Raw genomic sequence first — 17,879 nt, 5'->3', positions numbered from 1 at the left:
CATAGGGATCAACTTCATCCTTAAAGTACTAATCTTCCTCATCGATGAAGCACATCGATGTCGCAGGCCTATCGGGTTCCACCATTACTGGTCTTAGGTTTTGTAACGGAGGTGGGGGATGATGTGATACGATTCGGACTTCACCGACATCGTCTCAAGTTTGGATTTACCTTAGGATAAGATTGAGTTTTAGGATAAGATTGAGTTTTAGGATAAGATTGAGTTTTAGGATAAGATTGTGTTTTAGGATAAGATTGAGTTTTAGGATAAGATTGTGTTTTAGGATAAGATTGAGTTGTTGGTTAGCCTATAAAAGTATGTGTAGGGCAACCAAAATTAGGATTGAATATTGAGAATTGAGTTTGCCTTGCCTCCTTCATCTTCTTCGCTCTCGTTCCCTCAATCTCCCCGGCGACGCCGCTTCTAATCTCCCTCGACAGGCCAATCACCCTAGTCCCTTAGGAGTGGCCCTCTTCTCCCCCTTCTTCCAATTTATCCATCGCTATCCCAACCTTTCCATCATCCATAACCCTTCCACCATCACTTTTACACCGGTGCCACCCCATCAACACCGGCCCTCCACAATCCACCATTACCTAGGATTTCGTGCCTTCATCCACGGAATCCAAAAACAGAGTATCCTGACGTTCGTCCACTAAACGAACGATATTTCGAGATCCCCATCTCCGATTCGCCTGAAACTAGATCCGTTGGAAAGCTCTTTTCCGGGCCTACAACATATCAAAATTTCACAGCGATCCAACGGCGGGATATTTCGGGATCTGATCTCAAAGTTCCGTGCAAGATCGTATTAATCTTGAATCAGAGCCATAGCACCAAAAGAGGGTTCGTATCAATCTGGTATCAGAGCCTATAGCCGAGGAAGGATCGTATCAAGCTGGTATCAGAGCCACCGTTCCTCGGACAAGCGCTTCCAATGACGATCACTCGATCTAATAGGAATACGGAAGAACCTAGCGTTCTATCCATGTTGGGGTCTATTTCCAAACAGATTGCCATCAACAAGCAAATAATGATGGAGATGATGCAGGAAATACGGGCATGGACGAAACCTTTTTCAACAAGCAAGGCAATCACAAGACAGCATTGGGAACCCTCCACAACATACCCAACATCCTCCACGGCCTCCCCGTTCATCACAAAAATAGGGGAAAGTTCGGCTATCCAGCAAGAGCGAGATTCTACACCTCGACCTATTGTCAGCCGCAACGAACTGCCACCGGCTACAATGAGATCCTCAACCATTGTAGCAGCCCTCGGAACCTCCACATCTTCCCATGCACCGGAGACCTCGTCGACAAACCGCGAAGTGCTGGCTACCCCACACCTGGTCGCTGGATATCCCTCATCAGGAATCCTCATCAGTGGTGAAGGAGATGATCCGAAATCGCGAATTTCGACACTTGGGCCGCCTTTCACTAGCTCCCTTTGCAACCATAGTGAGTCGGCAACTAAGAAGAAATCGCATATGGCCTCCAGCGATCTTCTACCATTCTCCTCGGTCAATCGACAGTCGACCACGACAGCTTCATCACCAGCGATGACGTTGCAGCTCCCTGCCAAGCTACCACTCAAAGGAGAAGGCCACGATCTTCCACCCATGGCAGCTGAAAGTGCAGATGTGGCTGGACATCGAGGAGAAGAAGTTGAGGAGCAACATCACGCGGAGGACACGATGGCCAAAATCTCCCTCCACGCCTATTCGGGGACAGCTGCGCCAAAGACATTGCGGGTGAACGGTGTAGTCAAGAAGACCACAGTGAGAATCTTGATTGACACCGGGTCCACCCACAACTTCATTGACAAGAGGCTCCTTAGGAAGATTGGGCTCGAGTCGGAACCCACGGAAGGGTTCGATGTGACGATTGGAGATGGCACAACTTTGCGAGCAGATTCTATTTGTAGAGGTGCAGAATTGAAGGTGCAAGGCCAAACTTTCACATTGGATCTTTATCCATTGGCCTTGCAAGGTGCCGATATTGTTTTGGGGACCCAATGGCTTCGGAGCTTGGGGCCCGTGACCTTTGATTTTATAAGCCTCACATTGACCTTTTGGAGAGATGATCAGAGAGTGTTGTTGGATGGAAGTAAACCGCTGCTTGAACTTTCAAAAGAAAGGGAGCTCGCTTCTTTCTCGGCACCCACTTTTCCTTTCTTTTCAGATCTACGAAGAGCCAGTGCAGAGGATAGTGATCTGGTCCGACTCATGAAGGAGTTGAGAGCGAACCCCTCAAGCAACCCCGAGCACGAGGAGCGCAATGGGTTAGTACTAGAGCACGGGCGAATCAAGGTACCCCGAAACGAAGAGCTACGGAGGCTATTGATGGCACACTTCCATGATACTCCTATAGCAGGTCATGAAGGGGTATTACGTACTTACAAGCGGCTGGCCCAAAACTGTACTTGGACTGGGATGAAGACGGACGTGAAGAAGTATGTGCGTGAATGTCAAATCTGCCAACGAGCCAAATCGGAGGCACTCAAGCCTAGCGGGCTACTGCAACCACTACCGATACCAGAGCGTATTTGGGAGGATATCTCCATGGACTTCATCGAGGGGCTGCCGGAAGTTCGAGGACAATCGGTGGTGTTTGTTGTGGTGGATAGACTGAGCAAGTATGCACATTTCATAACATTGTCTCACCCGTTTTCAGCAAAAAGGGTTGCTGAAATTTTTGTTCGGGAAGTGGCACGCTTGCATGGGATGCCTAGGACGATCGTGTCAGACCGGGATCGCATCTTCATAAGTGAGTTTTGGTCCGAGTTCTTCAGATTGCAAGGGACTCAAATCAATCTTAGTTCAGCTTATCACCCCGAGACGGATGGCCAAACCGAGGTGGTGAATCGTGGACTAGAGCAATACTTGCGATGCTTTGTGGCGGATCGACCAAAGAATTGGGTCAAATTTCTTCCCTGGGCTGAGTGGTCATACAATACCGCTCATCACTCAAGCATTGGCATGACCCCATTTGAGGCGGTTTATGGGCGCACTCCCCCTGTCTTGCGTGCCTACGATAGACTCGCGGCGACGGATAGGACTGAGCTTGACTTGGAGCTTGCTGATCGAGATGAAACATTGAGACGGCTCAAGACTCACCTAGCCACAGCACAAAACCGCATGAAGCAAACGCATGACAAAGGCCGACGTGAGCGAGAATTTGAGGTGGATCAATTGGTGTTCGTTCGAGCTCAACCGTATCGACAATCCACATTGAGACCCATTTTGAACCAAAAGTTGGGATACAAGTACTATGGTCCGTACCGAGTGCTACAACGAATCGGTCCAGTAGCTTACCGATTGGACCTACCTGAAGGAACCAGGATACATCCCGTCTTCCATGTCTCGGCATTGAAGGCCCAGATCGGGCCTAACCATGTAGTGGGTTCGACCTTACCCGAACCAATGGAGGAAGATGGCTCCAATGAGCCGATTCGAGTCCTAAGTCGTAGGAGAAGACGCCAAGGATCCAGATTAGAGACTGAAGTGCTGATTGAGTGGCTGGGCAAACCTACTGACGAGTCTACATGGGATCTAGAGGCAGACATCATGGATCGCTTCCCAAATTTCAAACCTTGAGGACAAGGTTGCGGAAGCGTGGTGGATTGATACGATTCGGACTTCACCGACATCGTCTCAAGTTTGGATTTACCTTAGGATAAGATTGAGTTTTAGGATAAGATTGAGTTTTAGGATAAGATTGAGTTTTAGGATAAGATTGAGTTTTAGGATAAGATTGTGTTTTAGGATAAGATTGAGTTTTAGGATAAGATTGTGTTTTAGGATAAGATTGAGTTGTTGGTTAGCCTATAAAAGTATGTGTAGGGCAACCAAAATTAGGATTGAATATTGAGAATTGAGTTTGCCTTGCCTCCTTCATCTTCTTCGCTCTCGTTCCCTCAATCTCCCCGGCGACGCCGCTTCTAATCTCCCTCGACAGGCCAATCACCCTAGTCCCTTAGGAGTGGCCCTCTTCTCCCCCTTCTTCCAATTTATCCATCGCTATCCCAACCTTTCCATCATCCATAACCCTTCCACCATCACTTTTACACCGGTGCCACCCCATCAACACCGGCCCTCCACAATCCACCATTACCTAGGATTTCGTGCCTTCATCCACGGAATCCAAAAACAGAGTATCCTGACGTTCGTCCACTAAACGAACGATATTTCGAGATCCCCATCTCCGATTCGCCTGAAACTAGATCCGTTGGAAAGCTCTTTTCCGGGCCTACAACATATCAAAATTTCACAGCGATCCAACGGCGGGATATTTCGGGATCTGATCTCAAAGTTCCGTGCAAGATCGTATTAATCTTGAATCAGAGCCATAGCACCAAAAGAGGGTTCGTATCAATCTGGTATCAGAGCCTATAGCCGAGGAAGGATCGTATCAAGCTGGTATCAGAGCCACCGTTCCTCGGACAAGCGCTTCCAATGACGATCACTCGATCTAATAGGAATACGGAAGAACCTAGCGTTCTATCCATGTTGGGGTCTATTTCCAAACAGATTGCCATCAACAAGCAAATAATGATGGAGATGATGCAGGAAATACGGGCATGGACGAAACCTTTTTCAACAAGCAAGGCAATCACAAGACAGCATTGGGAACCCTCCACAACATACCCAACATCCTCCACGGCCTCCCCGTTCATCACAAAAATAGGGGAAAGTTCGGCTATCCAGCAAGAGCGAGATTCTACACCTCGACCTATTGTCAGCCGCAACGAACTGCCACCGGCTACAATGAGATCCTCAACCATTGTAGCAGCCCTCGGAACCTCCACATCTTCCCATGCACCGGAGACCTCGTCGACAAACCGCGAAGTGCTGGCTACCCCACACCTGGTCGCTGGATATCCCTCATCAGGAATCCTCATCAGTGGTGAAGGAGATGATCCGAAATCGCGAATTTCGACACTTGGGCCGCCTTTCACTAGCTCCCTTTGCAACCATAGTGAGTCGGCAACTAAGAAGAAATCGCATATGGCCTCCAGCGATCTTCTACCATTCTCCTCGGTCAATCGACAGTCGACCACGACAGCTTCATCACCAGCGATGACGTTGCAGCTCCCTGCCAAGCTACCACTCAAAGGAGAAGGCCACGATCTTCCACCCATGGCAGCTGAAAGTGCAGATGTGGCTGGACATCGAGGAGAAGAAGTTGAGGAGCAACATCACGCGGAGGACACGATGGCCAAAATCTCCCTCCACGCCTATTCGGGGACAGCTGCGCCAAAGACATTGCGGGTGAACGGTGTAGTCAAGAAGACCACAGTGAGAATCTTGATTGACACCGGGTCCACCCACAACTTCATTGACAAGAGGCTCCTTAGGAAGATTGGGCTCGAGTCGGAACCCACGGAAGGGTTCGATGTGACGATTGGAGATGGCACAACTTTGCGAGCAGATTCTATTTGTAGAGGTGCAGAATTGAAGGTGCAAGGCCAAACTTTCACATTGGATCTTTATCCATTGGCCTTGCAAGGTGCCGATATTGTTTTGGGGACCCAATGGCTTCGGAGCTTGGGGCCCGTGACCTTTGATTTTATAAGCCTCACATTGACCTTTTGGAGAGATGATCAGAGAGTGTTGTTGGATGGAAGTAAACCGCTGCTTGAACTTTCAAAAGAAAGGGAGCTCGCTTCTTTCTCGGCACCCACTTTTCCTTTCTTTTCAGATCTACGAAGAGCCAGTGCAGAGGATAGTGATCTGGTCCGACTCATGAAGGAGTTGAGAGCGAACCCCTCAAGCAACCCCGAGCACGAGGAGCGCAATGGGTTAGTACTAGAGCACGGGCGAATCAAGGTACCCCGAAACGAAGAGCTACGGAGGCTATTGATGGCACACTTCCATGATACTCCTATAGCAGGTCATGAAGGGGTATTACGTACTTACAAGCGGCTGGCCCAAAACTGTACTTGGACTGGGATGAAGACGGACGTGAAGAAGTATGTGCGTGAATGTCAAATCTGCCAACGAGCCAAATCGGAGGCACTCAAGCCTAGCGGGCTACTGCAACCACTACCGATACCAGAGCGTATTTGGGAGGATATCTCCATGGACTTCATCGAGGGGCTGCCGGAAGTTCGAGGACAATCGGTGGTGTTTGTTGTGGTGGATAGACTGAGCAAGTATGCACATTTCATAACATTGTCTCACCCGTTTTCAGCAAAAAGGGTTGCTGAAATTTTTGTTCGGGAAGTGGCACGCTTGCATGGGATGCCTAGGACGATCGTGTCAGACCGGGATCGCATCTTCATAAGTGAGTTTTGGTCCGAGTTCTTCAGATTGCAAGGGACTCAAATCAATCTTAGTTCAGCTTATCACCCCGAGACGGATGGCCAAACCGAGGTGGTGAATCGTGGACTAGAGCAATACTTGCGATGCTTTGTGGCGGATCGACCAAAGAATTGGGTCAAATTTCTTCCCTGGGCTGAGTGGTCATACAATACCGCTCATCACTCAAGCATTGGCATGACCCCATTTGAGGCGGTTTATGGGCGCACTCCCCCTGTCTTGCGTGCCTACGATAGACTCGCGGCGACGGATAGGACTGAGCTTGACTTGGAGCTTGCTGATCGAGATGAAACATTGAGACGGCTCAAGACTCACCTAGCCACAGCACAAAACCGCATGAAGCAAACGCATGACAAAGGCCGACGTGAGCGAGAATTTGAGGTGGATCAATTGGTGTTCGTTCGAGCTCAACCGTATCGACAATCCACATTGAGACCCATTTTGAACCAAAAGTTGGGATACAAGTACTATGGTCCGTACCGAGTGCTACAACGAATCGGTCCAGTAGCTTACCGATTGGACCTACCTGAAGGAACCAGGATACATCCCGTCTTCCATGTCTCGGCATTGAAGGCCCAGATCGGGCCTAACCATGTAGTGGGTTCGACCTTACCCGAACCAATGGAGGAAGATGGCTCCAATGAGCCGATTCGAGTCCTAAGTCGTAGGAGAAGACGCCAAGGATCCAGATTAGAGACTGAAGTGCTGATTGAGTGGCTGGGCAAACCTACTGACGAGTCTACATGGGATCTAGAGGCAGACATCATGGATCGCTTCCCAAATTTCAAACCTTGAGGACAAGGTTGCGGAAGCGTGGTGGATTGATACGATTCGGACTTCACCGACATCGTCTCAAGTTTGGATTTACCTTAGGATAAGATTGAGTTTTAGGATAAGATTGAGTTTTAGGATAAGATTGAGTTTTAGGATAAGATTGAGTTTTAGGATAAGATTGTGTTTTAGGATAAGATTGAGTTTTAGGATAAGATTGTGTTTTAGGATAAGATTGAGTTGTTGGTTAGCCTATAAAAGTATGTGTAGGGCAACCAAAATTAGGATTGAATATTGAGAATTGAGTTTGCCTTGCCTCCTTCATCTTCTTCGCTCTCGTTCCCTCAATCTCCCCGGCGACGCCGCTTCTAATCTCCCTCGACAGGCCAATCACCCTAGTCCCTTAGGAGTGGCCCTCTTCTCCCCCTTCTTCCAATTTATCCATCGCTATCCCAACCTTTCCATCATCCATAACCCTTCCACCATCACTTTTACACCGGTGCCACCCCATCAACACCGGCCCTCCACAATCCACCATTACCTAGGATTTCGTGCCTTCATCCACGGAATCCAAAAACAGAGTATCCTGACGTTCGTCCACTAAACGAACGATATTTCGAGATCCCCATCTCCGATTCGCCTGAAACTAGATCCGTTGGAAAGCTCTTTTCCGGGCCTACAACATATCAAAATTTCACAGCGATCCAACGGCGGGATATTTCGGGATCTGATCTCAAAGTTCCGTGCAAGATCGTATTAATCTTGAATCAGAGCCATAGCACCAAAAGAGGGTTCGTATCAATCTGGTATCAGAGCCTATAGCCGAGGAAGGATCGTATCAAGCTGGTATCAGAGCCACCGTTCCTCGGACAAGCGCTTCCAATGACGATCACTCGATCTAATAGGAATACGGAAGAACCTAGCGTTCTATCCATGTTGGGGTCTATTTCCAAACAGATTGCCATCAACAAGCAAATAATGATGGAGATGATGCAGGAAATACGGGCATGGACGAAACCTTTTTCAACAAGCAAGGCAATCACAAGACAGCATTGGGAACCCTCCACAACATACCCAACATCCTCCACGGCCTCCCCGTTCATCACAAAAATAGGGGAAAGTTCGGCTATCCAGCAAGAGCGAGATTCTACACCTCGACCTATTGTCAGCCGCAACGAACTGCCACCGGCTACAATGAGATCCTCAACCATTGTAGCAGCCCTCGGAACCTCCACATCTTCCCATGCACCGGAGACCTCGTCGACAAACCGCGAAGTGCTGGCTACCCCACACCTGGTCGCTGGATATCCCTCATCAGGAATCCTCATCAGTGGTGAAGGAGATGATCCGAAATCGCGAATTTCGACACTTGGGCCGCCTTTCACTAGCTCCCTTTGCAACCATAGTGAGTCGGCAACTAAGAAGAAATCGCATATGGCCTCCAGCGATCTTCTACCATTCTCCTCGGTCAATCGACAGTCGACCACGACAGCTTCATCACCAGCGATGACGTTGCAGCTCCCTGCCAAGCTACCACTCAAAGGAGAAGGCCACGATCTTCCACCCATGGCAGCTGAAAGTGCAGATGTGGCTGGACATCGAGGAGAAGAAGTTGAGGAGCAACATCACGCGGAGGACACGATGGCCAAAATCTCCCTCCACGCCTATTCGGGGACAGCTGCGCCAAAGACATTGCGGGTGAACGGTGTAGTCAAGAAGACCACAGTGAGAATCTTGATTGACACCGGGTCCACCCACAACTTCATTGACAAGAGGCTCCTTAGGAAGATTGGGCTCGAGTCGGAACCCACGGAAGGGTTCGATGTGACGATTGGAGATGGCACAACTTTGCGAGCAGATTCTATTTGTAGAGGTGCAGAATTGAAGGTGCAAGGCCAAACTTTCACATTGGATCTTTATCCATTGGCCTTGCAAGGTGCCGATATTGTTTTGGGGACCCAATGGCTTCGGAGCTTGGGGCCCGTGACCTTTGATTTTATAAGCCTCACATTGACCTTTTGGAGAGATGATCAGAGAGTGTTGTTGGATGGAAGTAAACCGCTGCTTGAACTTTCAAAAGAAAGGGAGCTCGCTTCTTTCTCGGCACCCACTTTTCCTTTCTTTTCAGATCTACGAAGAGCCAGTGCAGAGGATAGTGATCTGGTCCGACTCATGAAGGAGTTGAGAGCGAACCCCTCAAGCAACCCCGAGCACGAGGAGCGCAATGGGTTAGTACTAGAGCACGGGCGAATCAAGGTACCCCGAAACGAAGAGCTACGGAGGCTATTGATGGCACACTTCCATGATACTCCTATAGCAGGTCATGAAGGGGTATTACGTACTTACAAGCGGCTGGCCCAAAACTGTACTTGGACTGGGATGAAGACGGACGTGAAGAAGTATGTGCGTGAATGTCAAATCTGCCAACGAGCCAAATCGGAGGCACTCAAGCCTAGCGGGCTACTGCAACCACTACCGATACCAGAGCGTATTTGGGAGGATATCTCCATGGACTTCATCGAGGGGCTGCCGGAAGTTCGAGGACAATCGGTGGTGTTTGTTGTGGTGGATAGACTGAGCAAGTATGCACATTTCATAACATTGTCTCACCCGTTTTCAGCAAAAAGGGTTGCTGAAATTTTTGTTCGGGAAGTGGCACGCTTGCATGGGATGCCTAGGACGATCGTGTCAGACCGGGATCGCATCTTCATAAGTGAGTTTTGGTCCGAGTTCTTCAGATTGCAAGGGACTCAAATCAATCTTAGTTCAGCTTATCACCCCGAGACGGATGGCCAAACCGAGGTGGTGAATCGTGGACTAGAGCAATACTTGCGATGCTTTGTGGCGGATCGACCAAAGAATTGGGTCAAATTTCTTCCCTGGGCTGAGTGGTCATACAATACCGCTCATCACTCAAGCATTGGCATGACCCCATTTGAGGCGGTTTATGGGCGCACTCCCCCTGTCTTGCGTGCCTACGATAGACTCGCGGCGACGGATAGGACTGAGCTTGACTTGGAGCTTGCTGATCGAGATGAAACATTGAGACGGCTCAAGACTCACCTAGCCACAGCACAAAACCGCATGAAGCAAACGCATGACAAAGGCCGACGTGAGCGAGAATTTGAGGTGGATCAATTGGTGTTCGTTCGAGCTCAACCGTATCGACAATCCACATTGAGACCCATTTTGAACCAAAAGTTGGGATACAAGTACTATGGTCCGTACCGAGTGCTACAACGAATCGGTCCAGTAGCTTACCGATTGGACCTACCTGAAGGAACCAGGATACATCCCGTCTTCCATGTCTCGGCATTGAAGGCCCAGATCGGGCCTAACCATGTAGTGGGTTCGACCTTACCCGAACCAATGGAGGAAGATGGCTCCAATGAGCCGATTCGAGTCCTAAGTCGTAGGAGAAGACGCCAAGGATCCAGATTAGAGACTGAAGTGCTGATTGAGTGGCTGGGCAAACCTACTGACGAGTCTACATGGGATCTAGAGGCAGACATCATGGATCGCTTCCCAAATTTCAAACCTTGAGGACAAGGTTGCGGAAGCGTGGTGGATTGATACGATTCGGACTTCACCGACATCGTCTCAAGTTTGGATTTACCTTAGGATAAGATTGAGTTTTAGGATAAGATTGAGTTTTAGGATAAGATTGAGTTTTAGGATAAGATTGAGTTTTAGGATAAGATTGTGTTTTAGGATAAGATTGAGTTTTAGGATAAGATTGTGTTTTAGGATAAGATTGAGTTGTTGGTTAGCCTATAAAAGTATGTGTAGGGCAACCAAAATTAGGATTGAATATTGAGAATTGAGTTTGCCTTGCCTCCTTCATCTTCTTCGCTCTCGTTCCCTCAATCTCCCCGGCGACGCCGCTTCTAATCTCCCTCGACAGGCCAATCACCCTAGTCCCTTAGGAGTGGCCCTCTTCTCCCCCTTCTTCCAATTTATCCATCGCTATCCCAACCTTTCCATCATCCATAACCCTTCCACCATCACTTTTACACCGGTGCCACCCCATCAACACCGGCCCTCCACAATCCACCATTACCTAGGATTTCGTGCCTTCATCCACGGAATCCAAAAACAGAGTATCCTGACGTTCGTCCACTAAACGAACGATATTTCGAGATCCCCATCTCCGATTCGCCTGAAACTAGATCCGTTGGAAAGCTCTTTTCCGGGCCTATAACATATCAAAATTTCACAGCGATCCAACGGCGAGATATTTCGGGATCTGATCTCAAAGTTCCGTGCAAGATCGTATTAATCTTGAATCAGAGCCATAGCACCAAAAGAGGGTTCGTATCAATCTGGTATCAGAGCCTATAGCCGAGGAAGGATCGTATCATGATGTGAAGACATAGGTAAGAGGGGATCATTGACACTTATATGACGCACCTAGACTTGTGGGGTATTGGTTCGATGAGGTCTCACTGTTGATCCTTCTTGAAATTCCGATCGTCATCGAGGAGATGACGAACCCAATCGGTTCATGACATATTCCTTGAATTCATTGTGATCCTTTTGCATTGTGTCAACTCTATGCAACAATGTTTGGAACATGCCCCTAAGTTCATCCATATCCGCACTCATGGACGTTGGTTGACTCGGTCCTACCGTGGTCTCTCCAAAGGAATCGGCCTCACGATCAGAGTCATCATGGATTGAGTCTTCTCTTATCGGTGTGCTCTCCATAGGTCTCTTTGTTGATGTCATATTTCTTATTTCAACCATTAATGGAGATTTGAGGTTCGATTGCTCTGGTACCAGATGATAAGCTCTAATACCAATTTGATGGGTTTTTGTTCCACAGATAGGCTACGCAACGATTCCTTCATGATTTGAATATATTATAGGAATCAGTCCATGCAATTATGGAAAAATATTTGTCAGATATTCTTTGGTAGTCAAAAAATTACAAAACTAATTGGATTAGATCCATAACTTCCTTATGTACAATTTTCGTATTTATGCCCTTTACAGATTCGAACTGTAGCAGGGACGAAAATATAGAATAACATGGGTGATGGTGGTGGTGAAGAGTGGAGTGGATGTTAGGGTTATGGATGGATATGGAGGTGAAGGTGGATGGTGGATGTGATTAAGTGATATAGACGAAGGGAACGAAGTGGTCGAGATCCCAAAGAAGAGGGGTGGCTCGACAGTCGAGGGAGATTAGAAGTTAGGAGAAACCTTGCCAACGGTAGAGGTGGAAGGATGGTGAAGAGCGAGCAGGGAGAGTTTAGAGAAGATAGGAGACAAGAAATTAATAATCCAATAGCATTCTGAAGTTGGCTGCCATCCACATATTTATAGAGGCTAGCCAACAAGTCCTAAAATAATATGAAATCCTAATTCTAGAGGATTCCCGTCGATCGCGTTCGAACGCATCAAAAGCTCTATCTCTGTATGTGCGAACGTAATACAGGCGTTTGAATGCGGGCGTTTGAACTCGCCCGACTGCGTTCGAATACACGATATGCGTTCTCTGTATTTATAAACCTGATGCAGGCATTCGCAAGGGCGTTCGAACGCGACCCCTCCTGCGTTCGAACGTGACCTATAGGAATTTTATTTTAATAAAAATAAACAACTAATACCATAAGAAAATATCCTAACTAAGTGTATCAGTTTAGCCTTTGAAAGAGGCTTATCAGTTTAGCCTTTGAATTCAAAAATTGCTCTTGTTTAAGCATTACAAAATTCTTAGCTAAACCTAAGTTTAGTGACAAATCTATCAATTTTTATCACTCACCTTCTTCTCCTTCTTTAGTGTGATGAATTACCCTAACATAAAATTTGTGGCACTCCAAACTTATCAAAAAAGCCTATTAGTTTTTCTTCTTTTGTTTCTTTCTTTTGGAGTTTGTGAAGGTCCATCATTGGTGCAAGGAGGTTGAGCTAAGGGATCGAGTAGATAACATTGAGGCGTCGTGCTGACTCGGGGTGATGGGCCTATGAATAATATATTTAGTCTACACCGCTAGACAATTAGTTAGTTGTTCACCGATTAATGGACTGACTATTCTGCCCATAGGGTTTATTTACCTTTGAGGGCATTTATGTCGATTGAGTACAGGTGATGGTCGATGGGCTTAGTGTCAAGCATGATGAATAGTCATGGTGGGGATACATAGAGTTGGCATATGTCAGGTTGGACCATATTAACCAATGAATTTGTGTATATGACTTATTGCTATCTTGATTTTTTGTTATTAGATCTTTATGCACTTTTAATATTGGGTTTACTTATATTTGTATTATTTAGCAAGTGATAGTGCCACTTTCTGAGAGATGAGCTCATTTATATTTGACATATATTGCAAAATGACTACCGTCATAATGAGAACTTTTTTATTTTCTTATATATAGTGTAATATTTTGTAAGAGGAGTTACGTTCTTCTACCCTTATTATATCTTACTTTTTAATATGTACTCTTATATTAGGGTTTCTTCATGCTTCTATATTATCAATCATCTTATTGCGGAGGCCCCTTCTATTTTCCATTATTTTTGGTCTTGTTCGGTGTAATTCTAGGTATGTTCTTTACAAGCCAATTTGACTATTTTTTTTTATTCTGTATTTCTACTGTCATACTGTTCTTCTCCTTTTTGATATTAATGGACACAAAAAGTTGTGGGGTAGATCATTTTGTGTGTGTGTGTGCGTATGGAACAACAAGAATCACTTTTCCAACCCCCAGTGCATGCATGGGTTCAAGCAAGGAAAGAATCTTCTCCCTTAATGGTGTTAGGGCACTTTGCATCTTGCCCTCTCTAGGTTTTTCATTGATCATGCACTTGATGCCTTTATTTTTCTTTCTTCCTGCAAAACATGAAACGTCCACTATCATCATTTCCTTATGCCATTTATGCAGAGTAGTGTGAAAAGGATTAAGTGTGTGCTCTTGTCCATTGCATGTCAGGGAAAAGTAGGTAAATTAAGGTATTACCAACAAAATGTTAGTATGCATGATATGGTTATGAATGCACACTATCATGTGATTACAAAGGTTTTTTTTGACAGGTCAGCTACTATTGTAATAGCTTTCTTGATGAAGTACATAGGATGGAGACTTGCACAATGTTTCCATTGGGAGGAGGAGCCTAGGCCATAAGTGAAATTATTATCATAAGGTGACACTCATCTTGCATGAACTTGAATTTTGTCAATAATATAGTTGTATTGATTTTCTTGATAAGTTTATGCTTTTTAAGAGATACCCTATTAAGGATTAGTAGATAAGTATTTCCTCCTTCTAGTTTTCTGATTTCCTCAAGTCTCATGAAACTGAACTCTGATGGTTGATCATGAACCAACTTGAATTGGGTTATAAGAAAATGTAATTTTGTCAAACCTTCCCAAATAAATGAATTTTATCAAACCCTGGGTTATAAGAAAATGTAATTTTGTCAACCTTCCCAAGTAAATGAATTTTATCATACTATGGGTTATAAGAAAATGGAATTTTATCAAACCTTCCCAAGTAAATGAATTTTATCAAACCGTGCACCATAGAGAGTTATATTTGTTCAAATATTCCTTCATTTCTCATAGTTGGATAATAAATTTTTGCTAAATTGGTGGTTCAGTATTATGTCAGGACTATATTGGGTGAGCCATAATTCTCCATTCTTTAGAGAAGTAATCTCATTGGAACTAGCTAGGATATTTAAATACTAAAGTACATTGGAACATAACGACTTAATCCTACGTGTTGCAGTTAAAGTCGATCATTGCAATGACAAATTTTGATCATAATTGTGAAAGATATTCTTTGATAAGGTTGAAGGATGAGCATAATGTTTTTTTCCATTAAGAAAGAAGCGAGAGAATATAGGGAAGAGGAGAAGACAGAAGAGGTGATTCAGGACTTCTTTTAGACCCAACTATAAGGAAAATGATGTAGGTGGGCACATAAAGGTCATGTGCTTGAAACCCATCCATGTTCCAACCAATAAAATCAAGTTAAAAGCTAACCCAAGCCCATTTTGGACCTGACCCAACCTGACCTGAAAGTCTATTGAACTAGCTCTGGTCAACCCTTGTGAAAGCCAAACTCAAGCCAAGCCCATAACATGGTCAACCCTTGTGAAAGCCAAACTCAAGCCAAGCCCATAACATTCAACTCGACTATTAGGGCCCATAGATAATGCATGTCTAATGTGAACCGGGTCTAGTTGGACCACATCATAGGCCATTAGACTCACTAAGCTAAGTTGATTACTTTGGCTTAGTCGATTTCTATTTCAGTTGAGTCAATTTATGTTTTAGCTTGTTATGACTTAAGTTGTTTAATTAGTTGGTTGGACCTTATTTAATTAGCTAGTTGGGTCAAGTCGATTAGCCTCTTGAAGTATTTGGAGTGCAACTAGATTAGAGTAATTAAGAATCGAAGAATTGATTGGTTGAGTTCTCTCCTATCTCTCTCTCCCCCTTGCTCTTCTCCTTAACCCTATCCCTTTCCTCAAACCCTAGTTTCCACCACATTGCTTGCCAGTTAGCCTTCCTCCGCTCTTGTCCGACTATCCCCTAGTACTTTATGACCATCAACACTCTGCCCCCTCTTTTCTCTTTATTCTAATCAGTGACCTCCACCATCATGCCCCATTAGCACCTCCACACCACAGCCAAGGGAGACCAAACCAACAGGGGCTTCCAATCTGGAATTTGACAAAATCCTAGTACACCTTGATTTGAGAGGGTTTAGGTGTCACAACTTAAAATAGGAATTATGGTCGACCATGTAAACCAATAGGCTTGAGATACACAAAATGTTAACTTATTATCCATGATATAATGAGGCTCAAAATTTATTTAATAACTCCAACTCAAAAACCTTTTAAGACATAAAATACCCAATTCTACAATCATGTCTCCCAAATATCACTAAATCATCATTTAGCTTTTTAATTTGAAACTAAAAACCACTACTATAACTGAATATGTAAAGTGGAGGTAGGGTCCTAGTGCTCACGATCATTCATCATGTTGACCAACATCTGAAATATTAAAAGAGCTTAATAATTAATAACAATAGCCAACCTGCTCATATAAGGGATAATAAGCTAGAGAAATCATACTTTATCCAATATAAAATTTTAACCAAAGCTTAATAATTAATAACAATAGCTAGTCTGCTCATATAAGGGATAATAAACACAAGTAATGATAGTATGATTAATAAGCTAATAATATGTTCAATTTCATTATGTAAGTTTTCTTAATATCAATATTGCCAACTCAATTTTAGACTTGCTTGTGGATTCAAACCAACTAGAAATCATCTCGAGATGACTCTTGAGTCTTCCTTCATCACTAATATAGTTATGGCCACTAAGAGGTCACTATGTGATAAGCACAACTTGTCTTTTATACTAACCATAAAAGGATTTTAGAGTCACCTCAAGGATATTCCTAATCTAACTTAGGACTATTATCTAACTGTGCTAGAGTCAACTAAACTGGTCATGTACTGATTAGGAATAGGTCTATCTGCTAGACTATTTTCTAATGGTGCTAGAGTCACCTAAAGGAATCATGTACTGATTAGGAATAGGTCTGTCTCCTGAATTTTGTGGTAGTCTTGAGTTATTACAGGGAGATACACAAAGAATATGTCTATTTTCAAAGTCCTACCAACACATAGTCAATATTTTACTATTTGCACAAAGATTAACATTTTATGAACTAAAGTATTGCACGAAGTAGAGTATTACACAGAATACAACATAGCATAAAAAGACAATGCACAGAGTATAATACTACATGAATAATAATACAAAGGAATCAAAGTATGAAATATGAGACAATAATTATGTGAGTAAATTCACTCACCTAATGTCCATGTTGTATAGCTCAACTCAATAATCAAGTAAAAACTCTTCATATACGATTTGTTTGGTGTTATTCATTTACTCCGGTAACTCCCCGATGACCGACTCCAACAATGGTAACTTCCATGAGGTAAGGATGCAACAAAAAATTTAGATGAGGAAGTAAGAAATGATCTATTGTCGCTCATAAAACCTAGTTTTTTTCATAACTACTCTAGATTTGCTACGATACCGCCGCCCAAAAACTCTTTCTTTTAGGGTTTCTATTTTTTTTTTCTAACCCCCTCCCCACATTAATAGATCAAAGATATAAGAGTCCTACTAGGATAAGAAATTATAATCTATTTTCTTACTTAAAGACATACCTAATAAAATAATATTAATTTGATTTAGTCCAAATCTTAAAACATAAAGGATAAAACTAAATCCGTCATTATCTAAATAATTATCTCTAATTTCTTATTTATTTTTTTATTTTGAAATTCTGGGTTGTTACATTAGAGGTTTATTAATGGTCCCTAACATAGAGAAAAATGGCTCTTCATATCGAGAATTGGTTAGAGCATAACCCTCCTCCAATAAGGAGGTTGGCGATAAAAAATGCCTTCCTCCTTCCATTAGTCCATTAGCAAAGGCGTAGAAAAGCCTTGTGTTTTAATCCCCTTCCTTCAACTAGAGTTGACTAGAGCAATGGCACAAAAGGACCACCTCTTGAGAAAGGATGTCGGCCCACTTCCCTTTGAAGAAGAATCGAATGGGGAGAGAGCAGTCTGCTCCTCCAAGGCATCAAGGAAAGAATACCTTCCAAGATTGTTTTCTTCCTCACCCTTACATTATGAAAGTCCAAAGATTACTAGGAAATGATCATCCAATAGAGGAACTGAAGCTTAAGCAAAAACAAAGTAATTCGAATAGCAAAGGAGTGTACCTCCACCT

General features: G+C 44.3%; 3 protein-coding genes across 3 annotated transcripts; all 3 read left to right on the top strand.

The window, feature by feature from the left end:
• The first annotated feature begins 347 nt into the window (after window positions 1-347).
• LOC140765880 (uncharacterized) lies at window positions 348-3,860 on the top strand. The gene has a single exon (XM_073105178.1). The coding sequence runs from the start codon at window positions 938-940 to the stop codon at window positions 3,596-3,598; it is 2,661 nt and encodes an 886-aa protein (XP_072961279.1). The 5' UTR covers window positions 348-937; the 3' UTR covers window positions 3,599-3,860.
• A 55-nt stretch (window positions 3,861-3,915) lies between these two features.
• On the top strand, window positions 3,916-7,379 carry LOC140765861 (uncharacterized). The gene has a single exon (XM_073105154.1). The coding sequence runs from the start codon at window positions 4,457-4,459 to the stop codon at window positions 7,115-7,117; it is 2,661 nt and encodes an 886-aa protein (XP_072961255.1). The 5' UTR covers window positions 3,916-4,456; the 3' UTR covers window positions 7,118-7,379.
• Window positions 7,380-7,434: 55 nt separating this feature from the next.
• On the top strand, window positions 7,435-11,939 carry LOC140765871 (uncharacterized). The gene has a single exon (XM_073105166.1). It carries the CDS (start codon window positions 7,976-7,978, stop codon window positions 10,634-10,636), a length of 2,661 nt encoding a protein of 886 aa, XP_072961267.1. The 5' UTR covers window positions 7,435-7,975; the 3' UTR covers window positions 10,637-11,939.
• Window positions 11,940-17,879: the final 5,940 nt, after the last annotated feature.

Source organism: Typha angustifolia, chromosome 1 (genome assembly GCF_048772165.1).
Source record: "Typha angustifolia cultivar Huaian chromosome 1, ASM4877216v1, whole genome shotgun sequence".
NCBI classification, from domain to species: Eukaryota; Viridiplantae; Streptophyta; class Magnoliopsida; order Poales; family Typhaceae; genus Typha; species Typha angustifolia.
This window is presented reverse-complemented; position numbering and strand designations above follow the sequence as displayed.